Raw genomic sequence first — 15,473 nt, 5'->3', positions numbered from 1 at the left:
TACTTCCATCGGATTTTTTGATGGATTTGGGTTATATTCGACCTGAGTGAATGTTCCAAGGTTGGTTCCTTAATTTGGGATGACAGATGATTCCTCTGGCACTTCCTAACTTCCATCGGATTTTTTGATGGGTTTGGGTTATTTTCGACATTAGTGAGGTGTTCCAGTTTTGTTTCCTAAATTTTGAGATGACAGATGATTTCTCTGACACTACGTAGCTTCCATCGGATTTTTTTATGGATTTGGGTTATTTTCGACATGAGTGACGTGTTCTGTTCCAAAATTTTGGGATCACAGATGATTCCTCTGGCACTACCTAACTTCCATCGGATTTGGGTTATTTTCAATATAAGTGAGGTGTACCAAGATTGGTTTCTAGATTTTGGGATTCAGACTGATTTCTCTAGCATTTTTTAATTTCCATAAGGTTTTTTGATGTTGTCGAAAAGAAATGCTTACAAAAGTGGTGATATCCGTCAAAAAACTCTAAAAGGGTAAATGTGACGCAAGTCCTTTATCTTACTTACAAATTAACTGATATCGCTGAGGGTGACGCATTGTGCGTCGTACGCAAAATTTTTATCAACAAAAAATTGACTCAAAAAATGTGTGAAAGAAAATTTTACAACAAGCAATTTGCGTCACAAGTGGCAGATGTTGAGGAACCTATTGTTAGGAATGGGAAACAAAATTTTTGGTTCAATTTTTTGTTGATAAAACTTTTGCATACGACGCACAATGCGTCACCCTACGCGACATCAGTTATTTTGTAAGTAAGATAAAGGACTTGCCTCACATTTACCCTTTAAGGGTTTTTTGACTGATAAATAAATGCTGCTGAAACAATTGTCTCAAAATAGCTTGAAAAAAAGCCGACGTATTAGACGGTCAGTACCGCCTTGTTAGATAAATTAATCTAATTGACTATTAAGTCATTCTTGTAACGTCCTCAATTCAATCAATTTAATCAGAAGAACACAATAAGAAAAACTCAGACTAATATGAAGCGATGCTCCACGTTGTTAAAATAATCAAACTTCGCAAACTTTTACAGTTTTATTGCGTGACAAGATAAATAAAACGAAATCAATTTTAAGTTAACATTTATGTTTGTTTGCTTTCATTTGCTGAAGGTTTATTGTTTCGTTCCTGCAACATACTTCAATTTTGCTGGGAAATGTAAACTTTATGAGTACAGTTCTGCTTGTGTATTACATATACTATGGCTTGCAGTATAAGTAACGAAATCGAAGCGTAATTAATGTAATTACCCAAACGAATGAGTCCCATTGAAAAAGTATTCTTGCGGTTCGCACTGTTTAATGATACTCTGATAAAAGTTCTGTCTGAGTTTCCAACAATTAGCAAATCAATAGTGAAGTTGCGGAGAAAATTCAACTTCGCTTCTTTTTGTTTGCCAGAAAGATTTTCTGATGGAACAATGTTGTCGTTGAAAGTTTATCGTAAATGCAATACCGTTCACTACCATGTGATGAAATAGTTATTTGTTTACCAAGTGAAGAAAACCGGAAATCCCAACAAAAGCAGTGAATCGTTATAGTTGGAATATCCTATTTTCCCCGAAACGAAAACATTTTTAAAAACAAAGTGACAATTGGGTCGAGAAAAATTATATTTTCTTCCCACGGACGGGAGAGAAAGAGATTGAAAAGACTAACTTACTCAAAAAAGTGAGTTAATAGTACATTACTATACCAGTGAAGTAATTTGATATCTCGTATTCTGATGAGTAAAGGTATCCGAGGGCTTCATCGTGATACGAGATATCAAATTATTTCACGTGTAAAGTATGGCGTTTTACTTTACGAGCGAGAGAAATGGTCTTCACTAGTGAGGGAAAGGCCACACTACCTCACTAGTAAAGTAAAGTTAGTTTACTCGCTATACCCCTGGGAAACTCGTTTTCCTTCACGGACACTAACGTTCAAACTCGTTTCCCGGGACCTTAGCGAGTAAAACTATATACATGCTAGTTGGGAAATTTTTATTTTGACTTGTGGGATTATAGCCCTTGCCTTCGGTTCGAGCTACAAACCTCCCACTCGTCAAAATAAAAATTTCCCAACTAGCATGTAATGTACTATTACTTGACGGCGAAAAAACTTTACTTCAAGTAAAGTGACGAATGACGTAAATGGTACTTCTGGTTTGTTTATCGACCTCGCACTCCCCTCAATCGGTAAATTTCACACAGAAAGTAGCGGATGAAAAGTCCAGTTTTCATGTGAATCTTGTTGATCCTAGGCGAAGACGACTTTTTGTTAACTTTACTTCAAGGCGCCAAAACTTTACTTCAAGTTAATTGGTGCGAATGACGGAAATGGTACTTCGTTTGTGTTTACTAACATCGGATTCGCCTCAATATGTAAATTTCACATAAGAAGTACCATATCCATCATTTGCCCATTGGTAAGGGATAAAAAGTCCAGTTTTCATATGAATTTTGTTGGTCCGAGGCGAAGACGACTTTTCACTCTTATCCCGCCTTTTGTAATAGATTTTACATATTAAGGTCGTTGAAAGCAATGCATATTTGAAGAGGTCAGCAGGTCACACGCAGACGACAAACCACAGTTGACGGTTTTTCGTCCTCTGCTGTGAGCCTTATGCGTTCCTACCTGTCGAATCGCTTCCAGTCTGTTTGCATCGATGGTTATTTCTCCGAATTGGCTGAGATTCGGTCCGGGATACCTCAAGGTTCGGTCTTGGGTCCGTTGTTGTTCTCAATGTATATCAATGACCTGCCGAGCTGCCTTAGATCTGCATCGCACCACATGTTTGCTGATGACGTTCAGTTGATGTACTCCAGTCCCAAAGATGCGGTCAATCAGGCCGTTTTTCGTGTCAATCAAGACTTATACGCAGTCGATCGCTGGGCTCGTGAAAACTCCTTGAAACTAAATGCCAAGAAGTCTCAAGTTATCCTGTTTGAGGATTCTAGATCCTTGTCGCCTAGCCGACTTCCTCCCGTCCTTCTCGGTGGTATAGTCATCCCGTATGCAGACAAGGTTCTGAACCTTGGGCTTGTTATGGATAAGAGGCTGACCTTTAAAGACCAAGTGCGCGAGATTTGCTCGAAGGTGTTTGCCAGGCTTCGTAGCCTATGGCACCATAGCCACGTGTTCTCTCGGAAGGTTCGGATGATGCTGATCAAGTCGCTCGTGCTGCCTGCCTTTACGTATTGTGACTCGGTTTACTCGACCAATTTATCTTCCGCTGATGCTAGGTCATTGGGTGGTGCTTTTAGTGCCTGTGTCCGTTTTGTCTTTGGATTGAGGCGCTACGACAGCACTCGTGATCGCGTCGACGAGTTATTAGGGTGTGATATTATGACGTATCTGAAGCGTCGGCGTTGCTCGTTCATGCATGGCCTTGTTCTTTCTCGTGAGCCGGGATTTCTCTTTGATAAGCTGACCGAGGGGAGGTCAGGACGTAGCCGCCAGTACGTCATTCCGAGGCATGTTTCGACCCAATATGGCCGGTCGTTCTTTGTGAGGACTGTAGCTGACTATAACGCGATTCCCGTCGGAGTGAGGATGCTTAGCTCTGTGTCGAGGTTCTCCAACGCATGTCGAGATCACGTACGTCCCCATTGAGTCAAAAACGCTTTGCACACGGGGTTTGCTTGTCGGCTCTGTGACTGGAGTCCTTCGTTTCAAGATTATTATTTCTTTTCTTTATACAATGAATGTTTCTGCGTTGCTTGCGGGCGTGGTGTCTGGTAGCACCGTAGGTGAGTTTATTTGTTCATTTATACTCTGAACTAAAAATCTTATTTTCCCATTTAATGCCGTCACTTGCTATTTTTTTTTTATATATTTTTTTATCTTTGTTATGTTTAATTATCGATAGAGAGAGTTGAATAGTGTTTGTTAAATCGAAAGGATATTTGTACAAGGTTTTTCCTTTTTGTCCTGTTGAATAAAGTTGAATTGAATTGAATTGAAAAAAAAAATGGCGGATGTTATACAAAAATTCATATCCTACAGGTGCCCTATTATATTATGACTATGGTTGTAGGATGCATTACTTTTACATCCTACATACTTCCCGCATTCAATTGAACCAACGAATTCAGTTTCATTTTGTCGATGTATGCACTGGCTGGTGCAAGTACATCCACAAGAACCTGCTTGTCTTGGGAAAAAGGTTGCTGTAAAATTAGGGGCTCTTCTCCTGGAACAGCGTCTGGAAGGGCAGTCATCTTTATCGTCCACTATTCTTTTAATTTATCAATGGAAATGAGTGTGAAATGAAAGTTTTCTCGCCTGAACTGTCATCAGTCAAAATGACAACAAAATTTCATTTGACAAGTCATTTTGAGTGAACAAAAGAAGGCTATACACATCGCACACATGAGAAACTAGTTTCGTTCACAATTTTTTGTACAGAAAAAAGACCCCAACCAAATTACTTGCTGTGCTAATTTAAGTAATGCTTTAACCGAACCCATATATGCATAATCATTATTCAACAATATTTTGTAATTTATGAAAATTATGAATTTATAAATTTTACACTGGACGAACAATGCCAAACCCAACGGTATTAACACGCATTTCATACGCATATTGACGCATGTAATGAGAAATTATCGTTCTACCGGTTGGTCGATATCAATTTCAGATAAACTTTTTTGTTGTTTCTGGTTTTTAAATTAAGTGTTACATCACGGAAGAAAAAAAAAGTTTTTTTTTTCCTTCGTACCCATTTAGCAGGTGGCATACACTCGAAAGTATTTACCAAAGTACGATAATATAAATTTATTTTTGTGTTAAACACGAATTTTTGCATTTAATTTTAATTAGGTACTATTAACTTGCGACATAAATTGTATAATTATTTTAATCTGACTTTTATTGGACTCACATAAATTGTATACTCAAGTCCGTGTAGCGTGTAAATATTATTATTTTTCATTTCTAAATTGAAATAAAGCTTTGACCATAAATTTTGTCTGGCTAGAAGTCGCAAAACATTTTTTACGCTCGGGAAAAATAATTACTTCGAAGCCAAAAGGAGACTTATTAAAATTGAATTCATTTAGATTCGGTTCAGTTTCCCATAGTAATCATTTTAGAAAAGTTGTTCAAACCAATTCGTTAATATTAATGATTGACTAAATTGATTAGGCCACTTATATGGATGCGGAAACGAAAAGTTAGCGCCGAATATAGATAGGGGCTCAAGCTTTCAATATGGTAAATCGGATTTTGTGAAACTTTTTTTTTTTGCTTCTGATTCGAACTGTCCGAGGAACTGTCGGTTAAATTGATTCTACTCAACACAAGCAAACTTTGATTTACTTCATGACTGAAAATATTTACATTGCGCCTTTTTATGCATCACCCATCAATGGGACAAATATGATGTGTGCAGGTAAACGATACGAGTAATACTAGATTACAGCAGGGGCCATGCTGATTACATTTAGCGGGCCAGAGCAAAGCAGGTAAAAATCGACTTAACGTCAAGATTTTGAGTAAGATACCTCACTCAGGTGTTAAGGAATCTCGCGCCGCGTCATTCACAATAATTCACAAAGTGACATTTTCCTTATACAAAATGTGTCAAAACTTGAATTATTGTGAATGACTCGACGCGAGATTCCTAGCAACCCTCACTCAACATATTTTAGGCTTTTTTAACGTTCCGAATTGGTAACGGACCATTGAAACGAATGAAGGAAAAATCATCTTGCCCTTCTGTGATTATTCATCTTGTCAGACAACACACGCCACTTCCATCACTTGCTCCATAGAGAATGTACAATTACTGCACTAGTTGAGGCAGTAGGAGATGTACGGTCAGACTGTGTTCTTTGTTTCGTTGCTGTGGAATTTTAATCTAGAAAAAATCTGAATAAAATCCGCTAAATTCTGGAAAATCCCGAAAAATAACGGAAAAATCCGAAAAATTCTGAAAACAATCCGGAAAATTAAAAAAAACGGAAAATTCAGAAGAAATTCTGGAGGTATTTTGGAAAATACTGGTATAAAATTCAGAAAATTTAGAATAAATTCTGTAAAATTTTTGAGGTGGAAATCCGGAAAATTCTGGGGTGGAAATCCGGAAAATTCTGTGGAAAAAATCCTGAAAATTATGGGAAAAATTCAAAATAAATTCGGCGAAAACAATCAGGAAAATTCTGGAAAAAAACAATCCGGAAAATTTTCGGGAAGAAATCCGGAAAATTGGGCTAGATCACAATTAATATCAAGACTCTTCGATCAGTCTGACTTGCTTAAAATTTCACATTTTATGTTGTGAATCAACAAAACGTAGCTCCAAACCTACTTGCCCATTCTACTTACTATGGTATGTGCAAATTCCGCGGTAATAAAACTGCTGGCACTGTTATACCATTTGAGAACTGAATTTATTACAAATTGATAGATTCGCATGATTATATCAAATTAGATTATGTGCAGACCGTTTTTTGAAACATAAATCTATCAGAATTTTTCGTATATTTTATTGAATAAACATGTGTGTGAATAAATAATAAACGAGACATTACGTGTCCGCCGTAATGTTTCCATATGATATGTGACTACACATATATATAGTGCTGACTTGTTGAAATAATAATATGTCGAAATAAGCGTACACAGACAGTTTTCATATTTTGAATTTTTGAATTATAAATTATTATACCGAGCGAATTACACAAAAGTATTCCGACCATACTGTTCGCAATTCGATTAAGGTTCATTGAATTCAGTGAAAATAGTTTGAAGAGCATTACCATTCACATGATAAATGGGATCGATATGGTATACGACAATTGGTGATTACCTGCTCAATTGATTTGTCTAGTGACTAAAAATTCGTTGCGAATGCTGAAAGGCATATCTGCAATTAAGCAATTTGCTTAAAACATACCAAACGAAGATTCTCCAGTCAACCTCTTATAGAAATGTATTCCAGAATAAATTAAATGCTCAGCGCTTGCACAATGATGTTTAATTGAGTTAACAGTAATTAAGCAGAACTTGAAATATGCAGTAGGTTTGCGGAACCAGATCTAAATTATGCTGTACAACGACGAGAATAAACAATTTTTTTTCTTTCTATCATTTTGTTGACACAGCCACATTTCATATTCTTCATTTGAACATTTAAAAAAAAAAACTATATTTCTCGTGATTCATATAATTGTGGCCGCGATTGGTATGTATTCTCCGATTCTTTAAAATTCCATTCTGCCAATTTGTATAAAAAATTTCTTCAATTTTTCGAATTATTTATTTAAGCATTTCGCATTATGCTTCAAGTTTGAAAACTGTTTTAGACCAGTCTCGGTGATTATACATTCAAATGCAATCTTGTTACCTCTGAACAAAATACATTCTACGAACGGTGATCTATCGTAATTAGATAGCTCAAGTTGAACTCGCATTAAAGTGAGGGAAAAAAAGAGTTCAGGGCTGTCACTCGTTCTAAAACTTTTACAATCATAAAATCCACCTAAAAAAACCAAATATCTCTTAAAACTCCTAAAATGGAGCTTTGATACAAGGATGGCTCAGTGGTTACGTACTTGTCTCCCTTCAAAATTCAAAAAAAAAAGTTCTAGCGATTACATCGCATTGGTAATGTCCTAAACTTTGACAAGCTTCGCAATTTAGTTGAACCGAATGACTCGTATTGCGTATCCAAAATACGATAAGATTTGTATGTCTAGTCTAGCTTTAGGCGATATATCAATTAATAGCAAACGTGTAGCCTACATTTAGGCGGAAAAATATTCATTTTTCATTATTACTCTAAACTTACTTATTAAACTTACTAAATTTATTACTCTTTTTTAAAGTAAAAAAGTGTCAACATAGACGAAAGAACATACACATCATGTGTTGTACCAACGGTTCAAAATTGGGTTTGAAATAAAAATGTCCACGGTAGCTCAATTGGTTAGAGCATCAGCCCTGCAAGTTGAAGGTTGTGAGTTCGTGTCTCACACGTGCACATCAAATTTTTTATTTCAAATCCAATTCGATTCTAGTATTTCTAAAGCTGAAAAATAAAAAGTTTTTACTTTTAAAGAAAAAATTGGTTTGTGAGTCATAACTTAACCCACTTGGAAAGACCTGTGCAGATTACATAAATTTACACAATCTGGAAATGTTTCTCACCCACAAACCAATTTCTCCTATTAAAAGTAACTCACTTTTGTGTGCTTTAATGATTTTATAAAAAAAAAAATTGGTTCAGAGTAATTATCAAAAAGCGAATATTTTTCCGCCTAAATAAAGGCTACAAATTTGCGAAGGGTTCATTGCTCTTAATCGTCTAACTTTCTTCAGAGGTGTGGCTTGGAAGTCACGCTAAGTCGGTAGTTCAGAATACACCTGGCATTGGCCTTAAAAGGCTGTTAGTGATCATACCTCAGAAAAATTTCGTCTGCAATGCAGAGCAGACCCTTCCTTTTCACTCAATTTTATTTATTTGACAAAATTACACATTGAATGTTACTAAGTTCTGCTATAAAAATCATTCTTTGGAGCTAAATTTGCTGCAAATTTAGCTCCGAAATCTCTACCAAATATCATGATTTTCAATTTAACTAACGAAATTTTAATCTAATCTCCTTCCACCCCTGAAATTTTAGAAGAAATAGATCTAGGACCATTCTTAAACCGTTCGAAAAGCTCCTAAAAATCATCCAAATTCCTAAATTAGGGCCCATTTTAAACCGTGGCAGCCCTGAAAGTTTCTTGTTTCAATTGTTACCATTAAATATGAAATATGCACCATCAACGGTCAGCCGAATCTATAGCAAACCAAAACATGTTTGTTTGTTTACTCGATGGCTATATTGTAATAAAAATGTAAATAAATAAGAATGGCTCAACCGTTATAAGCCTTGTCTCATTAACAAATCCAGTTAAATGACACGAACAAATTAGAATTACCATAAACAATGTACGGTCATTATGCAATCAAGTTAAAGGCAAACAGAACTGAAAGCTGTGCACAAAGTGCATTACTGGGCACTGAGAACATTATTAAAAAAAAAAAAACATTTTCATAAAAAAAAGGAATGTTTCTTTTAATATTATTTAATAATTTTAGGCACAGCCGCACACATGGTAACGTCATGCGATATTATCATGGTTAGTTTGCTTAATAATAATAATTCAACCTGTTTGACTGTTGCAAACAATCTCACCTTTGTTTAGAATATATGCATTGCTTAATTGCTCTGACTATTTCAATGATTTAAAGTAAACATTGTTTAAGTTCTGTTGCACTATAATTGCACACAGCGTATTATATCAAGTTTCTATGATCTTAATGGTCTCAGATAGTCATACGTGCATAAATTAGACCATTATTTACTTTAGAGCGGGTGCTGATTTGTGTCATAAGGTGATTGAAATGTGGTTAGTATACATTGTATACTATCCAATGTATACATATAGTAAAAACTACAAATGAGGGTTTCAGTTTTCCTCACAACCTACTTTAGTAAAAACTCCTTCAATTTTGATTGTATAAAACGTTACTTGAGGTACTAATAGTTCCGTGGATTTTTCGAAAAGTATCAATTGGTGTGGTAGAACAGTACCATAATGGTTAAATTATACAACCGTATGATTTGATTTGACGTGTTCTAACGCTGGTTCCTAAATTTTGGGATGATAGATGATTTCTCTGGCACTTTCTAACTTCCATCAGGTTATTTTTGATATAAGTGAGGTGTTCCAAGGTTGGTTCCTAACTTTTGGGATGAGAGATGATTCCTCTGGCACTTCCTAACTTCCATAGGATTTTTCGATGGATTTGGGTTATTTTTGATATAAGTGAGGTGTTCCAAGATTAGTTCCTAAATTTTTAATTGCAGATTCGGATAGAGTATCTTCTGAAATATCGAGAAAACACTTTTCTGGAAAAAGTATGAAATTTCGCAGTTTTCGAGTTTTCGGGTGGAAGATAGAGAGGATATAAATTGCAACCAAATGACATAACAGAAAATCAAACCAAACTTCCAAAACAACTGATATCAGTCAAAAACACTCAAAGAGTAAAAGTGACGCAAGTCCGTGTGCATACTTCAAAAACAACTGACATCGCTGTAGGTGACATATTCTGTCCTTGTACGCAAAAATTAGACCAAAAAATTGTAGAAGAAAAATTTTACAAAAAAAAAACTTTGCGTCACAAGTGGCAGACTTTCATATAAGTCAAACTGGCCTGATCAGTCGTAAAATATTTTTTTTTGAACGAAAACTTTTCTGACCTGTGCTGAGCACAGTCTGCTTCACTGATTCGCTTAAAAAAAATGCATTCGGATTCGTTACTCTAACAGCCACTTTATTAGACGAAATTTGGAGCGTGTCCCAGTGATTCTAAACCATATTACGAGGGAATGACTACATAGCTTTAATTTGATGCGACATTAGAAAAAATTGTGTAGATTACAAATTTCGTAGAAAGTTTAAATATTGTAAATCCATCTCTCTTCTCTACCCATGTCTCCTATATCCTTGTATCTTTGTTAAAACTGTCAAAAATTCTCTAGTGAATGTTGACGAATAATTATTGTACGTGCTCTTTCAGACGTAACATCACTTAAGTTTCGTTAAGTGACAACTCTCAAATTTCACTACCTATCTCTCTTATCTACCCATGTCTGAGCTATGGGTATGGGTATCCTTGTTAAACTTGTCAAAAATTCGCTAGTAAATGTTCTTTCAGAAGTAGCCTCACTTAAGTTTCGTTAAATGTTTCGTTCATTCATTCATTTGTGTGCATTTTTTAACGTGGATGACGTTTCTTAACATTGATGGCATTTCAAACGTCCTTGAAGAGAGGATCTGTAGCAGATAGCACGATACATATTTGAAAGACCGCCGAAATTCAAATTCTGAGACCATCTACGTTTGCTAAGAAGGAAACCTTTTCGATGTGTACTAAAATGAATGAAATGTCACTTTTGTCGAGAGGAAAAAGCAGCCCATCTGAAGTTTCTAGATTTATTGTTTATGTCTGCATCGAATTCACGGTTCAGAACTAAATTCAAGTATTTTACGAAGATAAAAATAACATTTTTGTTGTCAAACTATTTACACTTTCGCCATGGTTGACTACAGCAAGTGGAAGAACATTGAGGTGAGACAATTCGATCATAAAATCACCACAAACATTTTTGGGGTTACATACGCCGATCCTTAATACACCGATTATGTGATAGATTCTGTCCAATTACGTTCACTGTGTTATGGTATGTAAATTATGAATTTTCTTCCATCATCCAGATATCCGATGACGAAGACGAGACCCATCCAAATATTGACACACCCTCACTATTTCGATGGAGACACCAGGCCAGAACGGAACGAATGGAAGAAATGGACCGTGAAAAGCGGGCATTAGAAGAGGAGAAAAAGAAGGTGTCAACGGCATTGAAGGAAGTTCGCGAAAAGGTGGAAAAGAAAGAGGGGAACTTGACGGAACTGCAGAAGTCGTTGGGCGAACTTGAGTCCAAATCGAAAACATTGAGTTTGAACGAAGAACAGCTCAAAAACAAAGAGAAACTGGCACCGTGGAATGTCGATACAATCAGTAAGCCCGGTTTCGCTAAAACGGTGATTAACAAAAAGCCGGAAAAGGAAAACTACGACAACTTAACGGAAGAAGAAAAATCGGAAAAGATGAAAAAGTTTGTGGAGACGAATGAGAAGTTGCTAAAGCAGTATGGCATGTTACGGAAATTCGAAGATTCAAAACGATTTCTGTCGAATAACAGTCAATTAGTTTGCGAAGACACGGCTAACTATTTGGTGATTTGGTGTCTGAACTTGGAAATGGAAGGAAAAACTGAACTAATGGGCCACGTAGCACATCAATGTATTTGCATGCAATTTATCTTAGAATCTGCCAAACAATTGGATATTGATCCACGTGCATGCGTTAGCACATTTTTCTCCAGAATTCAAGTGGCCGAGGCTGAATATAAAGTCCAGTTCGACAATGAAGTGGTTGCGTTTAAGGATAGAATTAAGGCGAGAGCCGTGGTAAAATTGGAAGAAGCAGCCGCTGAGGCTGAGGAGGAAGAGAGACTAGCACGACTTGGACCTGGCGGCTTAGACCCGGCCGAAGTATTCGAAACATTACCGGAGGTGAGTACACTATTTTAGGTTTTTATTTGGTTCGAACGGGCAATTCTATTTTTAACATCCCGCTGTTTACTTTCAGGAACTCCAAAAATGTTTCGAAAGTCGTGACATAGCCATGCTTCAAGAAGCAATAACTAAACTTCCAGAAGATCAAGCCAAATATCACATGAAACGTTGTGTCGATTCCGGATTATGGGTGCCAGAAGCTAATGCTAACAAAAGTAGTGGCGATAAGTCTGACGATGATGACGATATTTATGAGGAAGCCATCGATAGTGAGAATCCATCGGCACCAGCATCCGATGCAAAGTAGAATGGTATCGTGTCTGCAGCAGTCCAATGTCATTTTTAATCGATTTTTGTATAATTTCAAGTATCTGCTTTTCAAAATATACGTTTTAAGAGCGACCCTATGTTTTGTCTGGGAACCGACTGCAGTCTGAGAACCAACGTCAGTCTGAGAACCAACAGCAGTCTGAAAACCAACAGCAGTCTGAGAAGCAACAGTAGTCTGAGAACCAACAGCAGTCTGAGAACCAACAGCAGTCTGAGTCCATAGATTTACACTCGAATGAGATGAAATTGTGACACTTTGATTTTCGAGGTAGTCGCTGCATGATTTCTCTTACAATAAGTGTGAGGTCAGTTTTCCCGACCATGACTTCTCGACAAAAAAATGGGAAAAACAATTCAACCCATGTAATTTTTGGGTGCCAATTAACATCAGTCCCTCTCTCTAGTATAACACTAGATAGATTAGAGTTTTGGAAGGCTTTTTCCACTGAGAAGCAGGAATCAAAGACCTTTGTTCGCTACTCCCTGACTTTACAATTTCTATTAGGGAAATTTCCCTGTTTTAGATAACAAGTCGTTAAGGCGCTTGCCATCTAATGATGGTAGATCCTAATCTTGGAGTTCATGATACCCGAATGAGCGAAACCTGAGATTGGTTTAGAGCGGATAATCCCTAAAGATATGTTCACCAGTCTCAGATGTCAAGCCACAAGAACAGTTTGGGTAGATTGACCGATCTATTCTGTGGAGATGATCGTTAAGCTAGCAGTGGTTCGTGATTGCACCAACTACTCACCTTATTTCCGATCTCGTAAGTTTAAGGAGTTCATTACTCCAGGATTTCGACACAACTGGTCGGGATAGCTTGGTGTGAATTCCTCCTTCGCAGGCCGTCTATTGTCGTTGATGTTCTTGTTGCAGCGATTGCACAACCAAAGCTTTCCAGACAATTATAGTCTTGGCTCCCGGCTTGTAAAGTCACTGTCTGGCTCTCCCAGGGTACAACACTACGTCTGAATCTCGTTTTACACACGAATAAAGAGCCAGAGTTACAATATTGGTTGATTGACCATATGGACGAATCTATTCTTGAAACTGCCGCTTTAAATTACACAGACGGTTAAAAGTAAGGTTATCGGTTGTGTCATTTGTACTCTCTCACAAAATCCTGAACTTATTCTCCACAAAATTATCAGAATTCTAACATAAATTTGGATCGTACCCCATCTGTAAATGTTTCGCAAAATTGCGGTTGGTATTTCTGGTGGAGTAGATAGTGCTGTTGCCGCTTATTTGTTGAAAAATCAAGGTGATGAAACAAAATTCTAACAATTTTTGACGGGATCTAAACATTGTTCAAATCATAGGATTTAATGTCATTGGAGCGTTCATGAAGAACTGGGATCAAGTGGATGAGATGGGCCATTGTCCAGGTGAAGCAGATTGGGAAGATGCACAGTGGGTGTGCAATAAGCTCGACATTCCCTTGGTCCAAGTCAACTTTGTCAAAGAGTACTGGAATGATGTTTTTAGGTAGATATTTGTGACACTTACTGACACCGACACTTCTCATAATATTGGCAATGTTGCTACTGAAGTTGTTTTTTAAAGGATTACGAAAGTGGCATAACACCCAATCCGGATATACTGTGCAATCGTTATGTAAAATTTGATGGATTTTATGACTACGCTGTGCAACAACTTAAAGTCGATGCAATATGTACTGGCCATTACGCTCGTTCTTCGTTCGGACCATTTTTAGAACATTTCTCAGACACCGCTGGTAAGACAATTTCTTGTTTTAAAATACTTTTCATGGTTGAACCTTTTTTGACACTCCAGACGTTAGACTATTGACCGCTGTGGATCCCATTAAAGATCAAACATTCTTCCTCTCGCAAATGCCTCAACTAGCACTGCGACGAACGATGTTCCCACTAGGCGAATTGCTCAAAAAAGATGTGAAGAAGATCGCTGCAGAGGCCGGAATGGATCGAATTAGCAGGAAAAAGGAAAGCACAGGAATTTGTTTTGTCGGCAAGCGCAATTTCAACGAATTTATCAGAGAGGTACAGCTCTAACCGTTTACCATGCGATTGATTTTACAACCGGCATCTTTTCAGTATATTGAAGACAGACCGGGAAATTTCATCGACTTCGATACGGGACAGATATTGGGCTGCCATAAAGGACTACATTACTGGACGGTGGGGCAACGGCTTCGACTAGCCGGATGTCCGAAACCAATGTTCGTACACTCAAAAAACACCGCCGACAACTCGATAATTGTGACGGCGGGATCTGATCACCCAGCACTGTTCACAGACATTTTGTACACAAGTACACCCTGCTGGATTGCTAGCAATCCATTAGACAATGGAATGCTGCGATGTCAGTTTCGATTTCAACACGGTGACGAATTGGTGGATTGTGTGTTGGTGCAAACTGGATCGAACGGATTGTTAGTGAAATTAGACCAAGCCTTACGTGCGCTCACACCGGGCCAATACGCAGTGTTTTATAAAGACGGAGAATGTTTAGGGTCGAGTAGAATAACTAATCCGGGCCCGTCGTTGTATTTTTGTAGGAACTAATTGTTGTAAATCAAACCAACTTCTCATACACCAAAGAATGGTGGCTGTGTAGAGCGAATAAATGTCACAGATCTGTGATAATGATTGGGAACTGAAGTGAATTCGGAAATTTGTTATTGTCTGGTCTTTCGTGCGGGCATGGGAATAATGTTTTCCCAGTATCCGACAATTATTTCTCGGTGATTTGCAGCCAACTTCCCGGTGGATTCAATATGATTTCTCTGGCCTTTTCGTGAAGACTTTACAATTAATCTTAGTTGCTTCGATGTCGTAATATTTTCAGGACTTTCTAATTGTGACTTTTGAATTTTAACTCATCAATTTGTAGAAGAGAAACTGTCTTCAGAAGCTCAAGAAGCTAATTGGAAATAGGTTGTTAGACGTGTGGGCATAAAAAATAATTTAAAAAAAACTTAAAAGTTCTGACTCAATTCACCTA

The 15,473-nt window shown here is 37.3% G+C and overlaps 2 protein-coding genes and 1 long non-coding RNA gene across 3 annotated transcripts; 2 read left to right on the top strand and 1 right to left on the bottom strand.

The window, feature by feature from the left end:
- Positions 1–501: 501 nt before the first annotated feature.
- LOC119077782 lies at positions 502–10,193 on the bottom strand. The gene is made up of 3 exons (XR_005087869.1): positions 10,009–10,193; positions 3,039–3,044; positions 502–512 (listed from the first exon to the last, which is right to left on the bottom strand). It is a non-coding gene; the product is annotated as an uncharacterized LOC119077782 (long non-coding RNA).
- Positions 10,194–10,820: 627 nt separating this feature from the next.
- Positions 10,821–12,554, top strand: LOC119077780 (hsp90 co-chaperone Cdc37). Its single transcript, XM_037185090.1, has 3 exons — positions 10,821–11,139; positions 11,286–12,149; positions 12,226–12,554. The coding sequence occupies exons 1-3, from the start codon at positions 11,107–11,109 to the stop codon at positions 12,457–12,459; spliced, it is 1,131 nt and encodes a 376-aa protein (XP_037040985.1). The 5' UTR covers positions 10,821–11,106; the 3' UTR covers positions 12,460–12,554.
- A 993-nt stretch (positions 12,555–13,547) lies between these two features.
- Positions 13,548–15,143, top strand: LOC119077779 (mitochondrial tRNA-specific 2-thiouridylase 1). The gene is made up of 5 exons (XM_037185089.1): positions 13,548–13,749; positions 13,808–13,973; positions 14,039–14,223; positions 14,283–14,509; positions 14,564–15,143. Exons 1-5 carry the CDS (start codon positions 13,674–13,676, stop codon positions 15,032–15,034), a joined length of 1,125 nt encoding a protein of 374 aa, XP_037040984.1. The 5' UTR covers positions 13,548–13,673; the 3' UTR covers positions 15,035–15,143.
- Positions 15,144–15,473: the final 330 nt, after the last annotated feature.

The sequence above is a fragment of the Bradysia coprophila genome, unplaced genomic scaffold (assembly GCF_014529535.1).
Source record: "Bradysia coprophila strain Holo2 unplaced genomic scaffold, BU_Bcop_v1 contig_24, whole genome shotgun sequence".
In the NCBI taxonomy this organism is placed as follows: Eukaryota; Metazoa; Arthropoda; class Insecta; order Diptera; family Sciaridae; genus Bradysia; species Bradysia coprophila.
This window is presented reverse-complemented; position numbering and strand designations above follow the sequence as displayed.

Excerpts from the sequence above, each read along its gene's own strand:
- LOC119077780 (XM_037185090.1), top strand. The coding sequence starts at position 11,107 with ATGGTTGACTACAGCAAGTGGAAGAACATTGAG. Across the intron at positions 11,140-11,285 it reads GCAAGTGGAAGAACATTGAG|ATATCCGATGACGAAGACGA; the intron begins GTGAGACAATTC and ends TCCATCATCCAG. Across the intron at positions 12,150-12,225 it reads TATTCGAAACATTACCGGAG|GAACTCCAAAAATGTTTCGA; the intron begins GTGAGTACACTA and ends GTTTACTTTCAG.
- LOC119077779 (XM_037185089.1), top strand. The coding sequence starts at position 13,674 with ATGTTTCGCAAAATTGCGGTTGGTATTTCTGGTGGAGTAGATAGTGCT. Across the intron at positions 13,750-13,807 it reads TTATTTGTTGAAAAATCAAG|GATTTAATGTCATTGGAGCG; the intron begins GTGATGAAACAA and ends TTCAAATCATAG. Across the intron at positions 14,224-14,282 it reads ACATTTCTCAGACACCGCTG|ACGTTAGACTATTGACCGCT; the intron begins GTAAGACAATTT and ends TTGACACTCCAG.